Source organism: Mustelus asterias, chromosome 12 (assembly GCF_964213995.1).
Source record: "Mustelus asterias chromosome 12, sMusAst1.hap1.1, whole genome shotgun sequence".
In the NCBI taxonomy this organism is placed as follows: Eukaryota; Metazoa; Chordata; class Chondrichthyes; order Carcharhiniformes; family Triakidae; genus Mustelus; species Mustelus asterias.
Window position 1 is genome coordinate 81727902 of NC_135812.1, and position 27635 is coordinate 81755536.

Below are 27635 nucleotides of genomic sequence, written 5' to 3' on the forward strand. Positions count from 1 at the left end.
TTCCTCATCCAGGTCATTTATGAAAATGACCTTGCTGTCTGTCAGGTCCCCGACATTGCAACAGTGACTACACTTCAAAAGAACTTATTTGGCTGTAGGCTGTTGGGACATCTTATGTTTATGAAAGATGCTGGATAAATGTGAGGCTTTTTCTTTCACCTCAGAGCGATGGAAGTAACAATACCTTCAGTGTAGAAGAATGCCTCTATTCTCTTGTTAGAGGAGCAAACTCATTGGCCAGCATTTTTCATGGCCGATGTTGATGGACATGTACGGAGGCATGTTGGAGGTCTCATAGGAAGGCCCTAGTCATGCTTCCTGATGGTGCATATTCAGGATGTGATCTCCCACTCCCCCCATCGATGATTGGATGCATTCCTGCCAAATGTTGTAAACTTAATTTTAATAAATTAGCATCTCATTATTGTGGCCACAATGCAGAATCAGCCGCCCCCCCCACCCCGCAAACATCATATTTAAATCCCACATCGGTGTAGCATCAGAAAATACCTTTAAAAGGCGTGTACCTGGCAACCTGAACTTCCAGGGGAAGTCAGAGGCGTGCGCACACAACTTAGCGCAGTGCTCACGAGGATCACCCCAAGGAATTCAAAGAGGTGGTGCAGCAGATTCGGGGGGTGGTGGGGGGGGGTTGGGGGGGGTTGTCTAAGGTAGCTTCTTCTCAGCTGGCTTTCAATGGTGCCAGTGCAAGGGCTCCATTATTGGGGGTAGGGGGCTGGGAATAGCAAGGCAGCATTGAAGGGAGCCTAGGGACAAGGCCTCCAGTGGTATTACGGGAGGAGGTACTGGGGTTGGGGAGGAAGACAATGTATCGAGGGGAGCCTCAGAGCAAGGGATTCAGTGCAGTGAGCGGGGGGGGGGGAGCATGCTAGGCAGCACAAACTCAAAGTGGCTGAAGCTATCACCTTTCTCTAAAATGGTGTGGGGCAGAAGTAGATGTGGTTTTGGTCAGGCATGAAAGTAACTAAACACTGCCCATTCATGTGCTGGCTTTGACTCTCTAGCAGGAGTGAAGGGGCCTTGATACACAGCCAGAGCGGACACTTAATGAACAGAGGTTCTTAGGAGACAAATGCCAACCCTTGCGTCTCTCCCTTTGAGACTGCAGTCAGGAGACCATCAGGACCAAGGAGCCTGGTAGTCTTGCTGTCGGCTTCAAGGCTTATAGGCAGGATAGAAGGAGGAGAAGAATGTGTTCAGAGGTGCCTGGCTCAGCACAGGGAGGACATAATCTTCAAGTTCAAGGGGCAGCTGGGCCCTTTAGTGGGAGATCCGCGGAGGGCCATCGTTCATAGGTGCCTTGCTACACCCAAGGTATATAATCGACACATCTACCTGCAGATGAGCACGAACTAATAACACCAAATTATTAACTACAGTTATCACAGAAATTGGTTACTCACAATGCCACCTTCTGCAGGATCTGGCACCTCGGGGACTTGGAGGGCATCCACTGCCAGTGGCATTGAAAGTGACTGCTGTGCTCAATTTCTATGGCAGTAGCTCCTTCCAGGGCTCCACTGGGGACCTGTAAGGATGTCTCAAGCCTGCACCCACAAATATATCCAGGAGTTCACGGATGCCATATTCACCAAGGCACATAACTTTGTCGATGCTCTTTCGGCTCAGACTTGATGGGCTGAATGGCCTTCTTCTGCACTGCAGGATTCTATGATACCCAAGGGCTCATACATCCTAAGTATGTCTCAGATCCCTAATATCTTCCAGGGTCTGTGGTTTTGAAAAAGGTATATCCTTGTGAAAAGGAACCTTGTATCTTTGTTGCGACCAACAGAGGAGTTTGAGCAGAGGGGAGCCAGTTCAACCTTCTCACCTGGTCATAACACAATGGTGGTGACCATGACAACTATCTTCGATTCATCTAAACAGCCAACTTGTTCGCTACTGTCCTTTAGGGAAGGAGATCTACTGTCCTTATCCAATCTGGCCCCAGAACCACTGCAAGGTGGTTGACTCTTCACTGTCCTCTGAAATGGTTGAGCAAACCATTCAGTTCAAGGCAATTAGAGATGGGCAACATCCCATGAAAGGGCGGTTACAATCAAATCAGCACAATCTTATTGAATAGCTTGAGGGGCCAAGTGACCTACTCCTGCTCCTAATTCATGTTTGTACGAAATAATTAAAAAGGTTACGGAGATACTTATGATGAAAGATGGCAGACCTGAAATGTTAACTCTGCTTCCCCTCCAGGGATGCTACATGCACTCTCTATATTTATTACAGAGATAGAGCAGGAAGGTCATGCTGGAACTGTATAAAATGCTGGTTAAGCCTTCAACTGGAGCATTGCGTGCAGTTCTACTAACTACATTATAGGAAGGATGTGGTTGCAGTGGAGAGAGTATGGAGGAGATTTACCAGGCTGCTGCCTGGGCTGGAGTGTCTGAGCCATGAGGAAAGATTGGATAGGCTGAGGCTGTTTTCCTTGGAGTGGTGAAGGTTGAGAGGAGACCTGAGAAAGGTGTATAAAATTATGAGGGGCATAGATAGGGTGGATAGGAAGGCACTTTTGCCATTAGTAGAGGGTCAATAACCAGGGAGCATAATTTGAAGGTAAGAGGTAGAAAGCTAAAAGCGGAGTTGAGGAGAAACTTCTTCACTCAGAGGGTGGTGGGAGTCTGGAACTCACTGCCAGAAAGGGTGCTTGAGTCAGGAACTCTTGTAACAGTTAAGAAATATTTAGATACTCGCGTGAGTAGCCGTAACCTCCAGGGCTATGGGCCAAAGACTAGAAAATGGGATTACTGTAGTCAGATCTTTGTTGACCTGCGGGGACACGATGGGTCGAATGGCCTCTTTCTGTGCTATAAACGTCTATGAATCTATCGTGATTGTTAAGACCATGAAAGGACTTAAACATGAGACAGGAGGTGCTGGGGACCAGAGTGAATATACGTCAACAGGACAATGGTAATGGTTCTTATTGAAGGTTAGGATATGAACCACAATCTTTTCAATTAACTGTGCTTTACACAGTGATTGATAGGAGGCCGGATAAGGGAACATTGGAATGGTCTTGTCGAGACGTTATAAAGACAAGAATGATAGTTTCATCAGCAAGGGCTGAGGTTGGTGCTGAGGCAGCTGAGATGATAGGAGTAAATGAAGGTCAAAGAATTTGAACAGAGAAGGACTTTGTGAATAAAATACAGAGAACTTTATTTTTCAAATAAAGTTTATGCAAAGTAATCCCACCTTTGCCATGTTTATTTAAATATATCTCCTTTGTGAAGAATTTGGGCTTTATTTGTCAAAAGTTTGGCTAAACCGGATTGACCAATGTGGAATTTTGGCTAATCGTGGCCATTGTTCTATGGAATTTTGCTATTCTATCAGCAGGAATAATTGACAACTTTGGAAAAAGCTGAATTTTTGTGTCATCAGATTTCGATTCATTAAGGTTTCATGGCACCTCAGGCACTAATCCTTTCTGTCAGTTCTGTGTCTTTCTTCACACGCATCTATCTTTTCACAAAAGAGGAAAAATGCATGGCCTTTAGTAATTTCTGAGAAATGATCAGAAAATAATTAGAAAATAAATAATTGGAAATGGATCTTAGTCATCTCTAGTAATGGTGCAAAGGTGGAACATTAGATAAATCTGATTCTCATAAGGTTCAATCACCAATATGGAATTACTTTAAATCAGTAAATAAATAGTCTAGGAAAATAACTTCCATTAGAGCAAGACAAAACTGTTAAACTGAAGTCTTTCACCTATCTGCCTATTTATTTACTGCAACAGTATCTTATCCATCACCCCTCCCGAGATGAGGGCATGTCATGATTACTGACATGAGATTCCATGGGCAGAATTCAATGAGAACAGTCGGGGGCCCAATGTCCATCACCAAAAGCGATGATCCACCACTGGCTTCATGTTCTGTTTTTCTTCTCCTGATGCTTATTTGCTGATAAACATCAAGGCATCAACCATGTATAAGGGATGAATACAAAATGTGCAGGTTGATGCATTAAGGATTTGAGAAATTGGTAACAGTATCACACAGTTGGAGAACTTGTATACATGTCTGAGTTGGCCGCTTCCTCAGAACAAATTGAGACTAAGTTTCAATCATCTGATGCATTCCAGTATTGTGTACAGCAAACATAACGACATACAGTTAAATGTGTACCAGCACCCACGCCAACCCAAACCCTGAGGGAATTAAGTACTTAATTGGTGGCGGGAACCTTGCTGCTGGAGCTCCAGGCTCACTCAGGGACATTTAATTGCTACACATCCCCCAACTGGGTGGAAATCCTGCCCCCGGAAGCTGTTGGCCTATCAAAGATCAGAAGCTCTCCAATACCATCAACCCCACCTGTAGCAGTGGCTGCTGCCACCGTTATCCTCTCTCAGGAGGTCAGTTTTTACCCTCTCTCCACTGCCTTTGCTGTTGCCTGTCAGCCATCCAGCTCATTCTGCTGTCGCCTATGCCGAGATGCTGCATTGTGCACAGCTTCACCTTCAAGGTCTGAGGATGCACAAGATCATCCACAAGAGCCATTTACAGTCTCCCCCATTAGAGGTTAGCAGTCTTCCACCCGCCATGCTGCAGCCACTGAAGTAATACTGTATGTAGTAGGACAGGCACAGACACATGGAGACAGGCACTAAGGGAATGCACATGAATGACTGGGGTCACATTTATATCCAATATGGCATGATCTCATTTATAAATTTGCAGATTCGATGGGCTGCATGGCCTCCTTCTGCACTGCAGAATTCTATGAATTTGATTTGAATCATAGAATTCCACAGTGCAGAAGGAGACCATTCGGCCCATCAAGCCTGCACCGGCAACAATCCCCACCCAGGCCTTATCCCTGTAACCCCACGTATTTACCCTGCTAGCCCCCCTGACACTAAGGGGCAAATTTGCATAGCCAATCAACCTAACTTGCACATCATTGGAGTATGGGAGGGAATGAGAGAAAACCCATGCTGACACAGGGAGAACATGCAAACTCCACACAGACAGTGACCCAAAGCTAGAATTGAACCCGGGTCCCTGGCGCTGTGAGGCCATGATGTGGAGATGCCGGCATTGGACTGGGGTAAGCACAGTAAGAAGTCTCACAACACCAGGTTAAAGTCCAACAGGTTTATTTGGTAGCACAAGCCATCAAATAAACCTGTTGGACTTTAACCTGATGTTGTGAGACTTCTTACTGTGCTGTGAGGCAGCAGAACTAACCACTGGAATGTTTATTTTGCAGTGGCTTTTATATAATTGAATCCCTACAGTGCAGAAGGAGGCCAAATAACCCAATGAGTATGCACCGACCACATTCCACCCACGCCCCATCCCCATAACTCCACCTATTTACCCTGCTAATCCCACCGATTCCAAGGTGCAATTTACTATGGCCAATCAATCATAGAATCATAGAAATCATAGAAACCCTACAGTGCAGAAAGAGGCCATTTGGCCCATCAAGTCTGCACCGACCACAATCCCACCCAGGCCCTAACCCCATATCCCTACATATTTACCCACTAATCCCTCTAACCTATGCATCTCAGGACACTAAGGGGCAATTTTAGCACGGCCAATCAACCTAACCCGCACGTCGTTGGACTGTGGGAGGAAACCGGAGCACCCGGAGGAAACCCACGCAGACACGAGGAGAATGTGCAAACTCCACACAGACAGTGACCCATGCCGGGAATCGAACCCAGGTCCCTGGAGCTGTGAAGCAGCAGTGCTAACCACTGTGTTACCGTGCCGCCCAATCTAACCTGCACATCTTTGGAGTGTGGGAGGAAACCAGAGCACCCGGAGGAAACCCATATAGACAGGGGGAGAACGTGCAAACTCCAAACAGACAATGACCCAAGTCTGGAATTGAACTTGGGACCCTGGTGCTGTGAGGCAGCAGTGTTAACCGCTGTGCCACCGTGCTGCCTCTATGTTTATGTTTGCATTGTGGCCGAGTGGATGTGATGGTCAGTGACACAGGGATGTTAAGGGGGGGAATTTTCCTTAACTGCTCGCCACGGGAATCGTAGCAGGCAGGGGTGGGGGGGTGGGTGGGTGTGGGGGGGGCGGGGGGGGTGCGGACCATGGAAAGATCCATTGACCTCGGGCAGGATTTTCTGGTTTTGGGGCGAGCATGGCTGGAAAATCCCTCCCAAGGTATGATTGAATGGGGAATTGGAGTTGCAGTTTTCAGTGTGGCACTAGAATGAGCAATTCCAGACAGCAGAGGCAGAAAGCAACTGTCTAGGTCAGGAGCTCTCTCACAGTTTTGGCTGAAGGGCCCCTTTTCAAATGGATTAGTAATCACAGACCTCCCATCAAAATTATAATACTTAATAATATTATATGAAAGTGCTACATATTAAGTTATTCTGATGTTTTTAAGAAGATAGGTATTACAGATATCAGTGAGCTGACTTGTGCCTGCTTCTCACAGCAGACTCTGTTTATCCTTGCTGTGCTGTTTGGCAGCGGCACTCGTAAATCATTCGACACTTCCAGTGTGAACCTGTACTTTGTCTTCATTGCTGCCATAACAGAAAATGATATTTCACAAATGTTTGTTGTTCTGAAAGCTAGCAACTCCGTCATTGCTGCCTCTGCCAATTCTGGGTACTCTGCTGCAACAGATGGCAGAACTGGAAAGATGTTTGTTTCTGAACCTTGATTGTCAGTGAGCAATGACAGGACTGTTCCACCAGTTTTTCCCCTTTAGATGACAAAGCGAATGTTGAAAATTAATCCCAAATCCAATCATACTTAGCTGTGCTCCTACTTTCAACATAAACACGGGAGTGCTTTTGCAAGAGGGGCAATATCTTTTCTTTTACACAATGAATTATCATTAGGTTTATATCCAGAAACAGAGTTAGCAATGGGAACATACCTGATACTTCATTGTTCATTTTTCTTCCTCAATTTGTAGTCTTAGCACTCACTTTGAGTATGGTTGTATTGTGTTAAGGCCCTGGAACAGAATCCCAAATTACATTAGGAAAGCCAGACTAGACACCAACAATTTTTCTATTTTGACATAAACGTAAGGATAGGATGCTTCACTCCACAAGTAATTCCGTTGACAAATTAGGGATCTTTTATAGTAAAAACAAACTTTATTTAATAATACAGTTTAAGTATAACTCTAACAAAACAAAGCAGCTTAACTCTTAACAGTTCAACAATAGTTGAAAAATGAAAGGAAACAACTTCAATTTCTAACTTAGCATTGTTTCAGTTCCAAATAAGCAACATTTTCTTACCGACTTAAAATTCCACTTTAAATATAGTTAGCAACCATAAATATATTTACCATAAGGGGTGTAGTCAGGTCTTGAAGCTTTCAGAGAGAGATTTTGAGTTTCAGAGCAGCTTGCAAATCTCTGTCTTTAAACAAACCGCAGCCAGAACTGAAAGTTGTTTTTTTTTATCTGCTACAAACCTAGCTCCTCCCATTTATCATATTATCACATGATCCTGTCCATCAACATCAACAAAGATTGCAGGGGGAAATCTTCATCAATAAACAAAAATCCATTAGCTCTCGCCTAAGCAAACACTACATAGATAAAATTAGTAATTATCCTGCTCTCCCAGCATCTGAGCTGCATTCCCTCTAAGCATACCAACTGTCCGTAGAAAAAAAGCTGAATTTTAAAACATACCCCTTAAACATAAAATATATCAATAGTACACTATCATCACAATTGCCGCCTTAGATTCAGAATACTTAACAGGTTTAAATGACAACAAGGAATACAAGTTCCATTATCCATAATTAATCAGGGAGGTTTTGAGCTGATGCAGGATTGTGCACAGAAAGAAAAGCCAACAGCTGTTTCCAAAGCACAAAAACGCTTTCTCAGACTCTGCCATGAGACAATCAACGTACTTTAGTGTGAAACACGGATTATTTACATGTCCTGCACCCACATCTGAATACAGATTTACCGGCAGATGTGAATTCACAGGCCTGTGGACAGCACAAAATTCACAAAGGTGCGTTTAACGCAGTATGTAATTCGGGTCCATTGTTTTTCATGTAAGGCTTGGGCAGTGTCACATCCAATGTGTCACAATCACCTGTAGGTTTATGACCCTCATTCTTGTAACAACTCCATTCCTATTCTCTGGCATAGCAGCGGCAATATCTGCGCAAACAGAAACAAAGTTCTGCCACTGAAGACAATTCCGATTCTGTAAAATTATCCATGAACCTGAATATTTCCTCACCCTTTGTTCATGCTGGTAACACCTGAAGAAAAAAAGGAAATCTCAAATTTACCTGAGTCAAGCATCAAATCTGTAAACCATACTAGCTGCCTTGCGTTGCTATTTACATCAGGTTATCTCAAGTTGAATTGCAAAGTGCTCACATTCACTTTCTCTCAATTGACATCTTATCTCCCTTGACTGTTCCTTGATTCTTCGACTGCATTATTAGAAAATGATGTAGCCTTCAACTTTTGTGCTGCGTCTTCATTCACCAGCACTCTGCAGGAGCTGGAAGGATTAGTTCCTTTCTGAAAGTAGGGCCTTTTTTTTTTGCTTTCAGTAATTTGAAGCACTTTTAAGAAGATGCTTTCAGGGCCTTTTCCAGAATCAATATTACATTTGCCAGTTGAGTTTGCTGACATTTCTATTGTTCTTTTTGTCCTGCAAAGATGTCTTTCCATTTATCTTCATATCCTGGGTGCTTTGTTGTGAGGTATGGCTTTATATTTTTGCAGGTCTCCTTGGTTCGTTGAATAAAATTTGTAAACACATAGCACATTGCGGCCATCCGTCACTGAGCTCCATGAATCTGAATTCTGTATTCCTCTCCCTGTACTCTCTGCTTTTCATTTGTTCCTTGCTACAGGGCTCAGCACAATCCATGGCGTGAGCTGAAATATTTGCAAGGACAGTATATTGTTTCAAATATTTGTCGATTTTAATTAACATAGTATCATCATTCCGTTTTTTTCCCGCCCCACGTGGTAGTGCCTTTGTGTTAACCATTATGATGAAACGATTACTAATCAATTAATCATTCAAATTTAACACATTGGCAATGTGAGTAAAGAGGAACATAAACATCAACTAAGATTGGTTCGGCTGAATTTGATTTAGTTTATTATTGTCACATGTATTGGGATACAATGAAAGTATTGTTTCTTGCACGCTATCTAGACAAAACACACTGTTCATAGAGTACATAGGGGAGTAGGAAAGGAGAGGGTGCAAAATGTAGTGTTACAGTCATAGCTAGCGCGGAGAGAAAGATCAACTTAATATAAGATAAGTCCATTCAAAAGTCTGACGGCAGTAGGGAAGAAGCTGTTCTTGAGTCGGTTGGTATGTGACCTCAGACTTTTGTACCTTTTTGCCGACGGAAGAAGGTGGAAGAGAGAATGTCCGGGGTGTGTGGGGTCCTTGATTATTCTGGCTGCTTTTCTGAGGCAGCAGGACGTGAAGACAGTCAGTGGATGGGAGGGTGCTTTGCGTGATTGACTGGATCAGAGCAGGAGCCATGCCAAGCTGTGATACAACCAGAAATAATTTCTATGGTGCATCTTTAAAAGTGGCAGGAGTCATAGGGGACATGCCAGATTTCCTTCGCCTCCTGAGAAAGTTGAGGCGTTGGTGGACTTTTTTAACTATAGCATCGGCGTGAAGGGACCAGGACAGGTTATTAGTGATCTGGATACCTGGAAACTTGAAGCTCTCGAATTTAAAGGCCCGTGGACCACGGGCAGCTTATTTCCGATCTTGGGGTGGGCATGACCGAAAAATCCCACCCATGTTGCACTCTGCTTCCACCTAATGCTAAGCCTCTGCCAGCTGTTATTAAGAAGCAGATGGAAATTGCACTCTTTTCCTATCTGCCAGTGGCCTTTGGATTATTTCACCCACCATCCCCAACTCCCGTGCTCGCCACTGACTATTTGAGAGTCACTTGTCTAAGTTGCCTCTTCTCTTCCGCCTCCTCCTTCTCATCCTCTTCCTCATGTTTCTGCTCTGCAGTTACAAACTCTGGCAAGGATTTTTCCCTGATGATGGCGAGGTCATGCAGTATGCATTAAACCACCACAAATCTTGTTACCCACTCGGCCAAGTATTGCAGAGCAGTCCAGGCAGCAGAAGCATTGTTTCCACATGCCAATGGTCTCTTCCATCACTTTTCAATGGACAGCATTGTTTTCCTTGTACACATGCTGCACATTGTACTCAGGGGGATTAGCGGGGTAAATATTGTGGGTTATGGGGATAGGGTCTGGATAGGATACTCTGCTGGAGAGTCAGTGCATACTCGATCAGCCACATGCTCTCCTTTTGCACTGCAAGGATTCTATGATGCATGAGCTTATCTTTGTCCTGGTGGCTCAAATGGACCTGGCACAGCAGAGCCAAGACATCGTGAATACTGCCACAGTACCTGGCTTTGACCCACATGATTCCTTCCCAATGGTTGGACACCAGATGGATATTTTTTCCTGGTATATGTCAGGTGGCACCTGAAAAGCAATGCAATCAATGACACCCAGTACCCTGCGGAAGCTTGCAATCTTAGAAACGTTGGGTGCTCTGTTAGTCTCTGACTAACAGAGACCCACCCTGTTAGTCTCTGGTGAGAGGGAATGAAATGTAACTCTCAATGAATAGAGAGATAATGACCTCCCTTGCACAACACTGAATGGCAAACTGGAAGATGTTGCAAATATCTTCAGCTCCAACCTGGAAGGATCCAGATGCATAAAAGTTGACCACGAATGTCATCTTCACAGCCATTAGCAACATGGTACTTCCTCTGCTCTGAGCTACATTGAGAAAGGTGGCAGATTCAGTGAGGTCACCCTTATTGATGCATAGAGCTGATACTTACACATTGATCTGCACCAAGGTTCAAGTAGGGGAATTGCTCCTTGATCATCCCAGGTAGATATGATCTCCTGCTAAGAGCCCTTCTCTCTCCCTCTCTGCCTCCTTCCCCTTCACGGTAAGAAGTCTCACAACACTAGGTTAAAGTCCAACAGGTTTATTTGGTAGCAAATACCATAAGCTTTCGGAGCACTGCTCCTTCGTCAGCTCCTTCCCCTTCAAGCAGCTGTCTTGCTGTATTCCAAGTGTAATGCCTACTCATAACCAATGTCTAGGAGCAACTGGGTTTGCACAGAAGCCTTGAAGTCAGCAAAAGGTCATTTCCTTTCACTGTCACGGAGTCACAACCTAAAACTCCCTTCCAAACAACACTGAAGGTTTACTGAAATCAGATGGACTGCGGTGGTTCAAAAAAGTGGCTCACCACAACCTTCTCAAAAACGATTAGGGATGTGCAACAAATGTTGGCCTTGTCTGAAACACCCACATTTCAGGAACAAAATTTTAAAATTTGTCGTGTGATCCACGCTTATGAAGCCACTGACTAATACGCAACTGTCTAAATTCTTGCATTAATCCGGTTCATGTCATTTGCATTAAAAGTAATTGTCTGCAAAATGGCAATTGCATTATTATGCAAATTAAACTTCAGTGACTATTTTCCCATCTGCTTCTTAATAACACATATGTTTCCGTCACTCACTACTAATCAGCTTTATAAATAGTGCCAAAAAATATTTTTCATTTAACAAGTGATTGTGGATATCAATGGATGGAGGTACATTATACAAAGTCAACTTCAAATTGCTATAACCTGTATGTGCGTGCGTGCGTGCGGAGAGGAGGAAGGAATGTGATAGGGCTGACCTTGGGAAGCTGGGAAAAGCACTTATCAGGCAGAAATTTGAGCCTGCGTTTGCCATCCACGGGATTGGTGGCATGGACTCAAAATGTGGGGCGTTCGGAAAAGCGCGATTCTCGCCAGTGAGATCGCGTTTCCCGATTTTGAGCTAACCTCAGTGGCGAAGTGATGTGGAACACGGTGAGGAAGGGTGGGAACGTAATTTCATTAGCAAGTAGTCATTCCGGATATTGCGTCCACACCAAACATTCAGTTGGCGCCAGTGTGACGTCACGTCAGTGCCATTTACAACACAAATGTTAACTTGGTGCCATCACCCCCGAGGGGGATATCGGAGGCGAGCGCTCAGGCAGCTTCTGGGCTGTCCAACATCAGGGAGGATGCTGGGGACACACACAAGTGCAGTTTGGGGCCAGGGGCTGAGGTTGACTGTCGCCATCAGGAGAGAGGTGGGAGGGGTCGCTCAGAGGCCTTACCTTCCCATCATATCGGGACACCCCCTTGTTCCGAGGGGATGTGTTGGCTGCCAAGCAAGCATCGCTTCCTACATGCTGGGTTACTGTTCAAACAGTGGGCTGAGTGTGCACTCTTCCTTGTTGGAGCTACAAACGGGAGGGAGGCAGCCACAACAGACGGCAGCATGGGGTGCGACTTTGAGGTCCTTGGGTCCTGCTTTGTGAGAGGCCAGGCTGCAAGGTCAAGGGGGATTCTGGGGAGCTACCCTGCCTCATGGTGCCTAATGACCCTCTCACTTGGGGGAGGGCAAATGCACTGAAACCTACAATCGTCACTCTGTCAATGGTGTGAGTCATGATGTGGAGATGCCGGCGTTGGACTGGGATAAGCACAGTAAGAAGTCTCACAACACCAGGTTAAAGTCCAACAGGTTTATTTGGTAGCAAATACCATAAGCTTTCGGAGCACTGCCCCTTCGTCAGAGGTGTGAGGCCAGAGGGGTTTACTGGATAGGAAGTTCAAATCCACTTCTCTGCGAACTCTGACATTTAGGTCCAGCAGTGAAAGTGCATTGATTGCTCTCAAGCAAAGCGGCTTAACTGCACAGCATTGAAGAGCCTGAAGAATGAAGCTGCCCTCTAGGGAATTGCTTCAAAAGCTGATTGCATACTTCTCATAGGACTCAGCTGTGTCTCGTCAAGATGAAAGTTGCTGCCAGAGCAACTAACTGACAAATCTTGGAGGAGTCCAGCATGTCAAGTTTAATATCCAGAGCTAGATCTAGTTGCACCGTCTGGGGACAAAAGTTAAGCCTTTGAAACACCAAGCCCCAAGGATGTAGATGCATCTTGTAATTCAATTGTTAGCATTATACAGCTCACTCTGTGGAGAACACTCTGGCAAGGTAGGATAGTGATAGATGGCAACACTTCCCATGTTCAATATCATGTCTGGTACCAGGATGCAAATCTTGTTGCCATGCATTCTCTCTAATGCACGTTCGTGCTATGGTTGAGGGGGGTTCTGGAATGTACGGGTCGGGGCCATGAGACAATGGAGGCTCAACACTATTCATCTTTCTGGAGTATAGAGGAGGCTATGTGGGGATGTGGTTGTAGTGTCAGAGGGGGCGGTGTGAGGAAGAGCAGAAATTCACACAGGTAATGGGAAGCACTGGGGTGGAAGTCACAGACACATGGAGCAATGAGGGTGAGGGCTCTGTGACAACTCCTCAGTGCTCATGGTGGTGCTCTTACTCTTTCAGTGCATGTTTCATCAGTATCATGGACCTGTTGTGTTGGCCTTTCTACTGGTCGGGACTGACCAGCAGCAGAGACAATGACGTGCTGCTGCATGGGGCCAGGACCAGTGGCCTGCAGCTGCTCAGGGAGCAGGACCACACATGGAGGAACAACGCCACAGACAGTGGCAGCCAAGAATCTTCTACCATCGATGTTCCCACCATTAGTTGTCTGAACTGCAGTGCCAGGGAAGACCGCCTGTCCTGGGGGACAGTGGACCACCTCTGCCACATACTGCATGAGCTGATAGACCCCTGGCCCTTAAATATACAGCTGCTCTGAACTTTTATGCTAGTGGTTCATTCCGGGGCAGCACAGAGGACATCTGTACTTTTTTCCCAGTCTGCCACTCACAAATGTATTAGGGAGGTTACAGATGCCCTTCATGCCAGGGCTGAAATGTTTGTCAACTTTGATTGGGACCAGGCAAGCGAGGATGACAGGACTTTGACCTTTGCCCAACCAGCAGGGATGCCCAGATGTAAGGTCTGATAGACTGCACCCACGTGAGTCACTGTGGCGGCAGGCTGTGCCATTCATGATGAACCTGGTGAATAAGAAAAGAGAGGCGTACAGAAGGCTCAGAGAGCTAGGAGGTGTTAAGGATTTAGAGGAGTATACGGGATGTAGGAAGGAGCTTAAGAAGGAAATTAGGAGAGCGAGAAGGGGTCATGAGAAGACCTTGGCGGGTAAGATTAAGGAGAATCCCAAGGCTTTCTACAAATATGTCAAGAGTAAAAGGATGAGATGTGAAGGCATAGGACCCTTAAAAGGTGAAGGGGGAAAAGTTTGTGCGGAACCGTTAGAAATGGCGGAGGTGCTTAATGAATACTTTACCTCGGTATTCACGGTGGAAAGGGATCTGGGTGGTTGTACTGCTGGTTTGCGGTGGACAGAAAGGATCGAGCATGTGGACATAAAGAAAGAGGATGTGTTGGAACTATTGAATGGCATCAAGGTTGGTAAGTCGCCGGGACCGGATGGGATGTACCCCAGGTTACTGTGGGAGGCGAGGGAGGAGATTGCGGAGCCTTTGGCGATGATCTTTGCATCGTCGATGGAGACGGGAGAGGTTCCGGAGGATTGGAGGATTGCAGATGTGGTCCCTATATTCAAGAAAGGGAACAGGGACAGCCCGGGAAATTACCGACCGGTGAGTCTAACCTCAGTGGTTGGTAAGTTGATGGAGAGGATCCTGAGAGACAGGATTTATGATCATCTAGAGAAGTTTAGTATGATCAAAAGTAGTCAGCACGGCTTTGTCAAGGGCAGGTCGTGCCTTACGAGCCTGGTTGAGTTCTTTGAAAATGTGACCAAACACATTGACGAAGGAAGAGCGGTGGATGTGGTCTATATGGACTTCAGCAAGGCGTTCGATAAGGTCCCCCATGCAAGACTTCTTGAGAAAGTGAGAGGGCATGGGATCCAAGGGGCTGTTGCCTTGTGGATCCAGAACTGGCTTGCCTGCAGAAGGCAGAGAGTGGCTGTGGAGGGCTCTTTCTCTGCATGGAGGTCAGTGACCAGTGGAGTGCCCCAGGGATCTGTTCTGGGACCCTTGCTGTTTGTCATTTTCATAAATGACCTGGATGAGGAAGTGGAGGGATGGGTTGGTAAGTTTGCTGACGACACCAAGGTAGGTGGTGTTGTGGATAGTTTGGAGGGATGTCAGAAGTTGCAGCGAGACATAGATAGAATGCAAGACTGGGCGGAGAAGTGGCAGATGGACTTCAACCCGGATAAGTGTGTAGTGATCCATTTTGGCAGATCCAATGGGATGAAGCAGCAGTATAATATGAAGGGTACCATTCTTAGCAGTGTAGAGGATCAGAAGGATCTTGGGGTCCGGGTCCATAGGACTCTTAAATCGGCCTCGCAGGTGGAGGATGCGGTCAAGAAGGCGTACGGCGTACTAGCCTTCATTAATCGAGGGATTGAGTTTAGGAGTCGGGAGATAATGCTGCAGCTTTATAGGACCCTGGTTAGACCCCACTTGGAGTACTGCGCGCAGTTCTGGTCACCTCATTACAGGAAAGATGTTGAAGCCATTGAAAGGGTGCAGAGGAGATTTACAAGGATGTTGCCTGGATTGGGGGGCATGCCTTATGAGGATAGGTTGAGGGAGCTTGGTCTCTTCTCCCTGGAGAGACGAAGGATGAGAGGTGACCTGATAGACGTTTACAAGATGTTGAGAGGTCTGGATAGGGTAGACTCTCAGAGGCTATTTCCAAGGGCTGAAATGGTTGCTACGAGAGGACACAGGTTTAAGGTGCTGGGGGGTAGGTACAGAGGAGATGTCAGGGGTAAGTTTTTCACTCAGAGGGTGGTGGGTGAGTGGAATCGGCTGACGTCGGTGGTGGTGGAGGCAAACTCGTTGGGGTCTTTTAAGAGACTTCTGGATGAGTACATGGGATTTAATGGGATTGAGGGCTATAGATAGGCCTAGAGGTAGGGATATGATCGGCGCAACTTGTGGGCCGAAGGGCCTGTTTGTGCTGTGGCTTTCTATGTTCTATGTTCTATGAACAACGAGGTATTCCATTTCCTCAATGCCCAATCCGTCTGCAGCCACATAATGCGCATCATGTGCTCGTTTCCCAGGGAGCACCCATGACAGTTACATCTTGGCCGCTCGCAAATCACAGCTGTCTTTGAGGGAGAATGGCAGCTGAATGGATCGCTCCTTGGGGACAAGGGGTACCCACTCAGGAGGTGGCTGATGATGCCACTGCGGAGGCCACAAACGCCAGCGGAGACTCGATACATTGAGGCTCATGCTTCAACGCACATGTTGGTGGAGCAGGCAATTGGATTGTTGAAGGTGCGGTTCCGGTGCCTGGACTGATCAGACTTTGTGTCAATAAGATCATTGTAATTTAAGATGTACTTTATAACCTGTGTTAACCTTAAAATCTGCGTATGCTTGTTAAGCCAAGGGAGAAGTAAAGGTGTTCGTATAATAATCCAACTTTACATATTTAATGTGTTTTCTTGTTTTTTTAAACTAATTAGCGGTCCTGCGATTCAGTTCCATGTTTTATTTTAAAAAAATTAAACTTGCTGTCTTTTGAGCCAGTAAGAATTCTCACAACATCAGGTTAAAGTCCAACAGGTTTATTTGGTAGCACGAACTTTCGGAGCATTGCTCCTCCATCAGGTGAATGGGATTTGGGTTCATAAACAGGGCATATATAGACACAAACTCAATTACAAGATAATGGTTGGAATGTGAGTTTTAACAGGTCATCAAGTCTTTACAGGTACAGACAATGCGAGTGGAGAGAGGATTAAGTACAGGTTAAAGAGGTGTGAATAGTCTTATGCCAGGACTGTTAGTGAGTTTTGCAAGCCCAGGCAAGTCTTGAGGGTTACGGATAGTGTGACATGAACCTAAGATCCCAGTTGAGGCCGTCCTCATGTGTGCGGAACTTGGCTATCAGTTTCTGCTCGGCGCTTCTGCGTTGTCGTGTGTCTTGAAGGCCGCCTTGGAGAACGCTTACCCGAAGATCAGAGGCTGAATGCCCTTGACTGCTGAAGTGTTCCCCGACAGGAAGGGAACACTCCTGCCTGGTGATTGTCGAGCGGTGTCCATGACAACGCAGAATCGCAGAGCAGAAACTGATAGCCAAGGGGGACTAGCTCGGGTAAATACATGGGGTTATGTGGATAGGGCCTGGGTGGGATTGTGGTCGGTGCATTCTTGATGGGCCAAATGGCCTCCTTTTGCACTGTAGGATTCTATGATTCTACGAATCCTAATTACCAAAGTAAAGTATTTGTGCAATAGATAATTTGTTGATTGAAAAATCATCATTGAGGCATGCTGATGATAATACAAATAAAACAAGTAATCATAATTCATAACATAGTTATAGACAATCATAAAAAATAAAAGATTAAATAATGAAAGGATAGCACAATTGTGATCATTTCTGTATACAAATAATTACAATAAGTTGCAAAATGCAGGTCTCCTTAATTTATAGAGTAGAAGTGAAGACTGTAAATTTCCTGTCCCACCCGCTATGGGAATCATAGCAGGCAAGACAAAGTTTGACAGACCATTTAAAGATCTGTTGATCTCGGGTGGGAATTTCCAGTCTTGGGATGCGCAAGGCTGGAAAATTCCACGCGAAAGATCTATTGCATCTGTATTTCATACTGAAGACAGTAAGAAGTCTCACAACACCAGGTTAAAGTCCAACAGGTTTATTTGGTAGCAAATACCAAATACCTTCTTAATGGTATTTGCTACCAAATAAACCTGTTGGACTTTAACCTGGTGTTGTGAGACTTCTTAATGGTATTTGCTACCAAATAAACCTGTTGGATTTTAACCTGGTGTTGTGAGACTTCTTACAGAAGATCTTTCATACTGAAGGCCATACATCATATGTTACCAAGCTGAGTTCCTCACATTCTCAAATATTTACATGCAAAGTGCTGTCCTTTCTCCTTAATTCCATCGCATATTTACTTTTGTGTGGTTGTGGCATGGGATCATGGCAATAGGAAGTGGAATTCAAGCGTTTTCTAGTGAAATCCAGCGAGTGCCTCTTCCACCTTTCAGTGAGTGAATATATATTTCATCATCTAATTGTCTCAACTGTTACGGCCACATGAGGAAGGGTGAAAATTGGCTCCCCTAACTTACCACTCTAGGACAGCATTTTGTGAAGGATTTAGAAGGATGAAGGAATTTTCTCAATGCCTGGGTTTAACCATTTATGTACTGGTTGCAAAGAAACAAGTCTGGCAGGCTTTCTTGGAAATTTTAAAACAAAAGGTGCTTGTTTTTCATTGAATTAAAGCCCACCCAGGTAAAGAGAGCAAAATATTTTAAATAGGCAAACACGTGCTTCTCAAACTTTCGGGGCCCACAATCACACATATACAAACATGCAAAGCTTTACGATTTATAATAGAGCTAAATGCTAAGTTCAATACTGAAAGGTAAAGGAAGAGTTCACAGCTTAGAAGTTCTTTGCTGGACATTTGTGGCAGCCATCTTTTGTCAGTTTTTTATCTTTTAAAAGTCCTTGTTAAATGGTCCAATATGGGTTCAGTATATTGGCTGATTAAATTACAGGTTGATATCAGTCCTGCATAAATCCCATCATTGTGACAGAGTAGCTTTGGTATGCGTTATTCAGGATCAGTTTCAATACCTGCTTCTGAACACTTTCAAACTTGTTCATATGCTCTTTGCTAAGTCTAGCATTTTAATCAGTATTCAACAATGGGAATTACATAACTATTAACTACAGTGAATAGGTCAGTTGAAAATGTGAAATCTTCCAGTTGCTGTCTTAAACATTTTGCACACTCGGTAATCCCATTTGAGATCGCTTTGAATGTAGATTCCTAATTGTTTAATGGGCACTTGTTGTGGAGCCTCAGCATCATTGAAGGTAATAAGAGAGGAGTCAGGAGGGTGGCACTTAAAACAAAATTCCATAGTATTGCATAGTGTTGCTTATTTGCTGAAGAAAATGACAGCCCCTTGCAAATGAGATGCGTCACCTTGACTCCAAGAGGGTCAGGTCCATCCAAATATTTATAACTATCAGTTGGCATGGTGATATCAATAAAGCCATTGGGCGGGATTTTACAGCCTCGCTGGTCCTGAAACCCGTAAAATCCCGCCCCAGGTCAACGGACCTTCCCATTGTCCATCCCTCACCCGCTCTGATTCCCGTGGCGGGCAGGGCGATAAAATCCTGGCCATTGTTTGTGATGGCCAAAAATATAGTACAACTTAATTTGGTTCATTGTGGCAACCCAAAGTGTGGCATCATATGTGAGGCATTTGGATGCCAACCAGCAATCTTTAAAGAGCTTAGGTTAGCTGTCAGCAGGGCCAGGAAACAAGAGTCAGCAGTTTGTCTGAACTGCATTCTCTAAGCATTATTAAGCTCAGGGAGATTTGATATTGACTTGCAGGGTACTTGTGTTCCGAGTGTAAATAGATCATCTATTCTTGTTGTAGCTATCTGAGTGTAACAGGCTATGTTTTGACCTTTTCCACAAAACAAAATATATACCTCAACTGACCAAAGGTACATACTTTTCTAAGTATGTTTCAGAAGTTGAATTCAGGGCTGCATTAGAGTAAATAAAGCTTTCAAAGCCCCCAGAATGTTTTCTCTTCAAGGAAGTAAACTAAATCTTTGTAGTTTTGAAGAAGGAGTCGCAGAATGTATTGAAATTGTCAGATTTAGAGATAACGAAAGCTTCGATGAAAGTTTCAGCAGCTAATGAGCTGAGGCAAGTGGGGAGCAAAGCAATGCTGTCAAAGTGGAAATAGATTGGCTTAGTCATGGTGTAGATATGGGGTTAAAAACACATCTCAAGGAGTCAAACATGACGTCAAGAGTTCTGGTGAGTTATGAGCCTGGAGGGGGTTACACAAATAGGGCAGAAAAAAATTCATGAAGAGTTTTAAACACGGGATACAAAATTTAAATTGGAGATCTTGGGAAGATGGGTACAGTTTTGGTCATCAAGGACATCGTGTAGAACAGGATACTGGCTGCAGAATCTTTGGATGATTGAAGATTACAGACACTGCCTGCCTGTAGAGCATTGCAATAGCCTGAAGGTGACAAAGAAATCTATGGGTTTCAACAATGGAGAAAGACATGGCTACAGAGGTGGAAGCTGGTGACCATTATGATGGAAAACATATGGGATTGGACGTTCGGCAGTTAACACACTGAAATTTCAGAAACTTTGACTCAGGTTGCGTCAGAGCTCGTGAAAGAGATAAAATTAATGGCAAGAGTCTGAATTATTTCTCAAGGCTAAAAATTGATCTTCCCAGTGTTTAAACAGGAAACCTGGTGGCCGATCCAACACTTAGTACAACAACACAACGGAGATATCAAAACAGTTGGTGAAAAAGTAGAGTTGATTATCAATAACATATATTTGAAATCTTACCATATATCTTTGGCTGATGTCACCAAGGGACAGTCTGTAGATAAGGATGAAGAGATAACCAAGGATAGGTGTTAGACAGAGAAAGCCAAGCGATGAAGGACAGAACACTGGAGTCAAGTTTTTATATACCTATAAACTGTCATTCACAGAGATACACATTACATATCATGCACCCCCAAACACAATACTTTCAGCCTGTGCCTATACGTACACGCTTTTAAAAAACCTAATAGGGTGACACAGTGGTTAGCATTGCTGCTCCACAGCGCCAGGGACCCGGGGTCAATTCCAGCCTTGGATGACTGTGTGGAGTTTGCACATTCTCCCTGTGTCTACGTAGGTTTCTTCCGAGTGCTCCGGTTTCCTCCCAGGGTCCAAAGATCTGCAGGTTAGATGGATTGGCCATGATAAATTGCCCCAAGATGTATAGGTAAGGGGGATTAACGAGGTAAATATGTGGGGTTATGGGGAAAAGGCCTGGGTGAGATGCTCTGTTGGAGAGTCAGTGCAGACTCAATGGGCTGAATGGCCTTCTTCTGCACTGTAGGGATTCTATGAATCAATGAATTCTATGAACAAATCAGTCAAATAAATTAATAATTGAGACGGGTAGCATCCATTGATGGGGCACTGTAGCAAATACAGAACTTTCAAAGGAAACTTATGTAATTAAATCAAGATGTAATTCCCGGGGCTGACCATGTACTCCAGCCCTTGTAGTACCTTCCAGTCATGAAAGGCCTCAAGCACACCCATGAACTCTGCATGTTCCCTCTCCAGGAAAACCCAGCGGAACAGACAGTCAGACAGGATGACCCCCTTGACCAAGCCTGTTAATGGCCAGGCCCAGGAGCAGGCTTACAAAGAGGTCCTCCTCCCCCCTTGTCTGCCCTCCCACCCTCCTCCTTCCAACCACCCTCCTTCCACACCTGTGCCTAAATATATGAGTACAGGTAAGTTTCCAATAAATTCCCACCACCTGAATATAATAAAACATCCAATTAATGTACAGTTAACAATAGATATTTGAAGGCTCTGCGGGGAACACGAGGGTGAATAGAAAAAAATATTGCTGGAGATTATCTAGCTGTGGCTGTATAAAAAAGATTAGAAATGAGAAAAGGCCGGGATAATAAAGGGAAGATGTTGAATAGTGCAGGGATAGTGTGGTCAACTGTATCAGAGGTAGCAGAGAAATTGAAGATGAGGAAGGAAAACACATTCTCCTTTTTCTTGTTGTGCAGTGCTTTCCCATTTGAAAAGGTTTTTTAAAAAATAAATATGATATACTGTACATGTCTGCCAGATAACTGATTATTATAGTCAATATTCCTTCACACCTTGTTCTAGACAAGGAACAAGCAACCGAATGAAAAGGCAGGGGCGTTTATTTCAGCTTGTCTGGCACTTGTGCATTATGACAGATAAATAGATAGTCATGTAAGCAGCGAAATCTAACAGTTAAAATGCAGCGATTGTCTTGTAAGCTAACCTTCACTGTCAGATCACTGCATCACCAGATTTCAGTATTGTATCTGCTGATATAACACAGGATAAATGTACAGGAAAGCATAAATCAGGTTACAAATGGAACTTTTGCAATATATATCTGGGCTGGAACCTTCCGTTCTGGAATATAGGGCCAGAATTTTACTGGTACGCCCGCCCCAATTCCAGGGGTGGGCGAGGCTCGTAGAACAGCATTCTCTGTTGGCCTCGGACGCGATTGTACGAACCTCAGGCGGACGTGCCAGTAAAATTCCGCCCAAAGTTTGGCTGTTCAGCTCAGTAAATTTGTGTCCAGAAGGAACTCGCCGAATTTCACAGTGGGGACGAGCAGTATGTCGCTGTCCCCACTGTGACCACAGAGGGTTGAAGGTTCAGGCACCCATGTTTAAAAAGCACCCAGACCGCTGTTCACTTACTGCAAGGCCGATCCTCCAGATACTGCAGAGACCAGGATGCCACAGGGTAGACAATGTGTGGACCCACGGTTCAGTGAGGCCTTCCCACAAGCCTCTCCTCCAGACCATCCAGGAAAGACAGGGGGTGCTGTTTCCCAGGGATCGCAGACTAAAGCCATCTTGTCTGATTGACCATGGTGACCTGGTCAGAGGTCGCAGTGGAGGCACCCGTGGGACCCACGAGTGAACTGCCTGCAGTGCAAGTAGAGGATCTTTAAAAAGGTTTTATTGATTAGTGTCACTGCATTGAAGTTACAGTGAAAATCCCCTAGTCGCTACACTCCGGCGCCTGTTTGGGTACACTGAGGGAGAATTTAGCGTGGTCAATGCACCTAACCAGCACGTCTTTCGTATTGTGGGAGGAAACTGGAGCACCCGGAGGAAACTCACGCAGACACAGGGAGAACGTGCAGACTCCACACGGACAGTGACCCAAGGCCGGAATTGAACCCGGATGCACAATCTGCTGCATTATGCCAGCAAAAAGTGGCTTTCTCTACTCACTGCAAGATGACACTCATAAGGGTATCCGGCAGTGTAAGTGTGTGAGTGCGCAGAGATGTCAGACAGGGGTTTGGGTCGCAGGACCCAGCAGCAGATGGGACATATGAATGTGTGCCAGCCACTTCCTGCTCTCAATCTTTTATGAGTTTCAGGGCATCATGCTTATTAATACGCCTCCCAAGCTGAACAGCCAAACTTAGACTCCAGAACGGAAGGTTCCAGCCTATGTGCAAAAAGTTCCATTTGTAACCTGATTTATGCTTTCCTGTACATTTACCTTGTGTTATATCAGCAGATACAATACTGAAATCTGGTGACACAGGGTTCAGGGGCTGCCATAGGCATGCATTCTCCTAAACAGCTCATGACACCTATTTTTTTGGATTGTCTGCAGGATAATAAGTGGGAGTGAGCGGGGACTGGAGGTAGCAACCTGGACATTCGATTCCTCACCCCTTTTGAGGAGGAGGCCGGCAAGCTAGCCAGGAGGATCCTGTGCTGAAAGCAAGCTTTGACTCCCCTCAGGAAGTCCATGAGGACCCCTCCAGTCACAGGTTGTCAGATCCGCCCAGAGTAATACACTGCTTAGGCATCCAGGTGCCCTTTCTCCTCAAGGTGCCACAGAGGCACCATAGGGCACCCACACAAAGGAGGAGAGCCAGCCAGGCACCTTTGGGGCTTCATCCCGGGGTGCCCTGTCACTCCATCTCACCTTGGCCAGTGACCTCCATCGCCTCCAACAGATCAGGCCAAGCAGGATGCACCAACTGAGCAGGAGACCCTTGGCAGACAGGGGCCCTCTAGGCCTCAGGCCACCAGGATACACCTACCAAAGTCGTCACAGTAAATAGTGCATAGCAGTCAAGAGGCTGACTCCAGCTGTGATTGTCAGGGCTGCACTTAAACGTTGCAATAGAAAATGGAAGATAAAGATGCTTTGATGTTGCACAGGTGGTATGGGTGCTTCAGTCCAGGATGGATGCTTCAGAGGCCTGTTGGATCTGCTGATGCTTCACATAGCCTCATAGTCCTTGGCACAGTCCAGCACACAGGCCTATTCTACTCTCTCTCACCTCATGGACTGAACTCTCAGCCCTTCAATGAGGTCTGGTGCACTTTGGTTGCAAACCCTTCATTCGAGGTACTGCCAACCTTGATGAGTAGAAGAGCAAGTCAAACAATCCTCCATGTGATGTCTGACAAAGGCTTCAGTCAACTGCACACAGGTCTCTTAAATCTTGTACTCAATTCCCTCTTGTAGTCAAGGCTAATGCACCCATTACCTCCTTACTTGCATGTTAACTCAAAATGGCAAATCACAAAGATTTGTGTCCACCACAGCTTTCTCCTGACATGTAGGTATCTGTCTCTTCCCTCCCTATTCATGTACCCATCCAGATGCTTCTTAAATGTTGCTAATGTGCCTGCTTCCACCACCTCCTCTGGCAGCGCGTTCCAGGCACCCACCACTCTTGGCAAGAAAAACCTCCCCGCACATCTCCCTTAAACTTTCCCCCTCTCACCTTGAATCTGTGCCCCCTTGTAATTGACACTTCCACCCTTGGAAAAAGCCTTTGACTATCCACCCTGTCTATGCCTCTCATAATTTTGTAGACCTCTATCAGGTCTCCCCTCAGCCTCCGCCTTTCCAGTGAAAACAATCCTAGTTTATTCAACCTCACCTCATAGCCAACATCCTCAAGACCAGGCAACATCCTGATGAACCTTCTTTGCACTTTCTCCAAAGCATCTGTTAGTTATCAGATTGCCATGGGCCTGTCTGCCGCATCATGCCCTCGCAATGGCCTCAGCATGTTCCTTTGCGACATCCTGGCCCTCGTCATCACCCTACCCATCATGGTCTTCATTGTTAGACATCGGTCCTCGATGTCTCCCTCAGCTAGGGCATCTCCTTTTGTTGCGTGAGGTTGTGCAGGGTGCAACAGACAACAATGATCTGGATCATTCTCTGTGGTGAATATTGGAGAACCCCGTTTGACCAGTCCAAACATCTAAACATCACCTTTAAGAGCTCAATTGTCAGCTCAATCATGGACCTGTTGGATGGGTGTGTGACATTGTAGCTCTCCTCAGCAACACTCCACAGACTGCAAAATGGCGTCTGTCATCTGTCAGGTCTTCTGTGTGTATCAATTGTCTCCAAGGATCCAGCCCTGTAATCACCCTGGTCCTTCAAAAACTTGTGGCACTTGGGAGTGGGTCAGAACGTAGGCATTGTGAGAGTTGGGAACCCTGCAGAAGTGTGCTGGATTATTTTTCTGTAATCATTTTACGGAATGTGGGCGGCACTTGGTCAACTAGCATTTATTGCCACTCCTAGTTACCCTTGAGAAGGTGATGGTGAGTTGCATTCTTGAAGCGCTGCACTCCCTGAGGTGGAGCTTCACCGTAAGAAGTCTCATAACACCAGGTTAAAATCCAACAGGTTTATTTGGTAGCACAAGCCACTAGCTTTCGGAGCACTGCCCCTTCATCAGATGAGTGGGAGTTCTGTTCACAAACAGGGCATATATAGATACAAACTCAATTTACAAGATAATGCGAGTCTTTACAGGTAATTAAGTCTTAAAGGTACAGACAATGTGAGTGGAGAGAGGGTTAAGCACAGGTTAAAGAGATGTGTATTGTCTCCGGCCAGGACAGTTAGTGAGATTTTGCAAGCCCAGGCAAGTCGCGGGGGTTACAGATAGTGTGACATGAACCCAAGATCCCGGTTGAGGCCGTCCTCATGTGTGCGGAACTTGGCTATCAGTTTTTGCTCAGTGATTCTGCGTTGTCGTGTGTCGTGAAGGCCACCTTGGAGAACGCTTACCCGAAGATCAGAGGCTGAATGCCCGTGACTGCTGAAGTGTTCCCCGACAGGAAGGGAACACTCCTGCCTGGTGATTGTCGAGCGGTGTTCATTCATCCGTTGTCGTAGGGTCTGCATGGTCTCCCCAATGTGCCATGCCTCGGGACATCCTTTCCTGCAGCGTATCAGGTAGACAACGTTGGCCGAGTTGCAAGAGTATGTACCATGTACCTGGTGAATGGTGTTCTCACGTGAGATGATGGCATCCGTGTCGATGATCCGGCACGTCTTGCAGAGGTTACTGTGGCAGGGTTGTGTGGCGTTGTGGTCACTGTTCTCCTGAAGGCTGGGTAGTTTGCTGCGGACAATGGTCTGTTTGAGGTTGTGCGGTTGTTTGAAGGCAAGAAGTGGGGGTGTGGGGATGGCCTTGGCGAGATGTTCGTCTTCATCGATGACATGTTGAAGGCTCTGGAGAGGATATCGTAGCTTCTCCACTCCAGGGAAGTACTGGACGACGAAGGGTACTCTGTCCGCCGTATCTCGTGTTTGTCTTCTGAGGAGGTCGGTGTGGTTTTTCGCTGTGGCGCGTCGGAACTGTCGACCGATGAATCGAGCGCCATATCCTGTTCTTAAGAGGGCATCTTTCAGCGTCTGGAGGTGTCTGTTGCGATCCTCCTCATCTGAGCAGATCCTGTGTATTCGGAGCGCTTGTCCGTAGGGGATGGCTTCTTTAACGTGTTTAGGGTGGAAGCTGGAGAAGTGGAACATCGTGAGATTATCCGTGGGCTTGCGTTACAGTGAGGTTCTGAGGTGACCGTCCTTGATGGAGATGCGTGTGTCAAAGCATGCAACTGATTCCGGAGAGTAGTCCATGGTGAGTCTGGTGGTGGGATGGGACTTGTTGATGTCATCATATAGTTGTTTCAGTGATTGTTCGCCATGAGTCCAAAGGAAGAAAATGTCATCGATCTATCTAGTGTATAGCATCGGTTGAAGGTCCTGTGCAGTGAAGAAGTCTTGTTCGAACCTGAGCAAGAAGATGTTGGCATATTGAGGTGCGAATTTCATCCCCATGGCTGTTCCGTGTGTCTGGATGAAGAACTGGATGTTGAAGGTGAAGACATTGTGGTCCAGGATGAAGCGGATGAGTTGTAAAATTGCATCTGGAGATTGGCAGTTGTCGGCGTTGAGTACTGAGGCAGTTGCAGCAATGCCATCGTCGTGGGGGATGCTGATGTAGAGTGCCGAGACATCCATTGTGACGAGGAGTGCTTCAGTGTAGCTTCACCCACAGTGCTGTTGGGAGGGATTTTAACCTAGCGACAGTGAAGGAACAGTGATATATTTCCAAGTCAGGATGGTGAGTGGCTTGTAGGGGAACCTCCATTTGGTGGTGTTCCCAGATATCTGCTGCTCTTGTCCTTCTAGATGATAGTGGTCGTGGGTTTGGAAGATGCAGCTTTGCTAACAGCACCCAATATGCGTCATAAGGCTGATATTTGTGAGTGATCCCCAAGAAGGCTGAAGCAGCACCTTTAACCTGTCTTTAAAGTCCGGAGAACATAATTGATAAAGTTAATCTCTCTGCTGGGAAACTGATTTTTGGCCTCCCGCTGGATTAAGTACCCCCCACCCCCACCCCCCACCGCCCCCGCCACCAATCTTCCCCCTGCTAGTGGGACCGTGGGATTCCACCTGTTTTTTTATATATAACATTTGTGAAAAATTGAACTGTTAATCCACCAGCTTTTTTGAGTCATCGGTTGGAAAATTTATTTAGGTGTCATTAGAGAGAGAGAGAGAGCTCTTCCAACAGCGACTGCATTGGAATGTCTTGTGGAGAGAAAAAAAATCAACGACATCTTGTGTCAATGCTGTGAAACGTTGATAAAATTTGATCGAAGCCAC

At 45.7% G+C, this 27635-nt stretch overlaps 1 protein-coding gene across 1 annotated transcript in view; it reads left to right on the forward strand.

The window, feature by feature from the left end:
- The window catches only part of mgat5b (alpha-1,6-mannosylglycoprotein 6-beta-N-acetylglucosaminyltransferase B), a 911118-nt gene that overhangs the window by 536375 nt on the left and 347108 nt on the right, over nucleotides 1-27635 (forward strand). Inside the window, 1 exon segment of the mRNA XM_078225993.1 lies at nucleotides 22332-22362. Within this exon segment, the coding sequence (XP_078082119.1) occupies nucleotides 22332-22362 (31 nt within the window).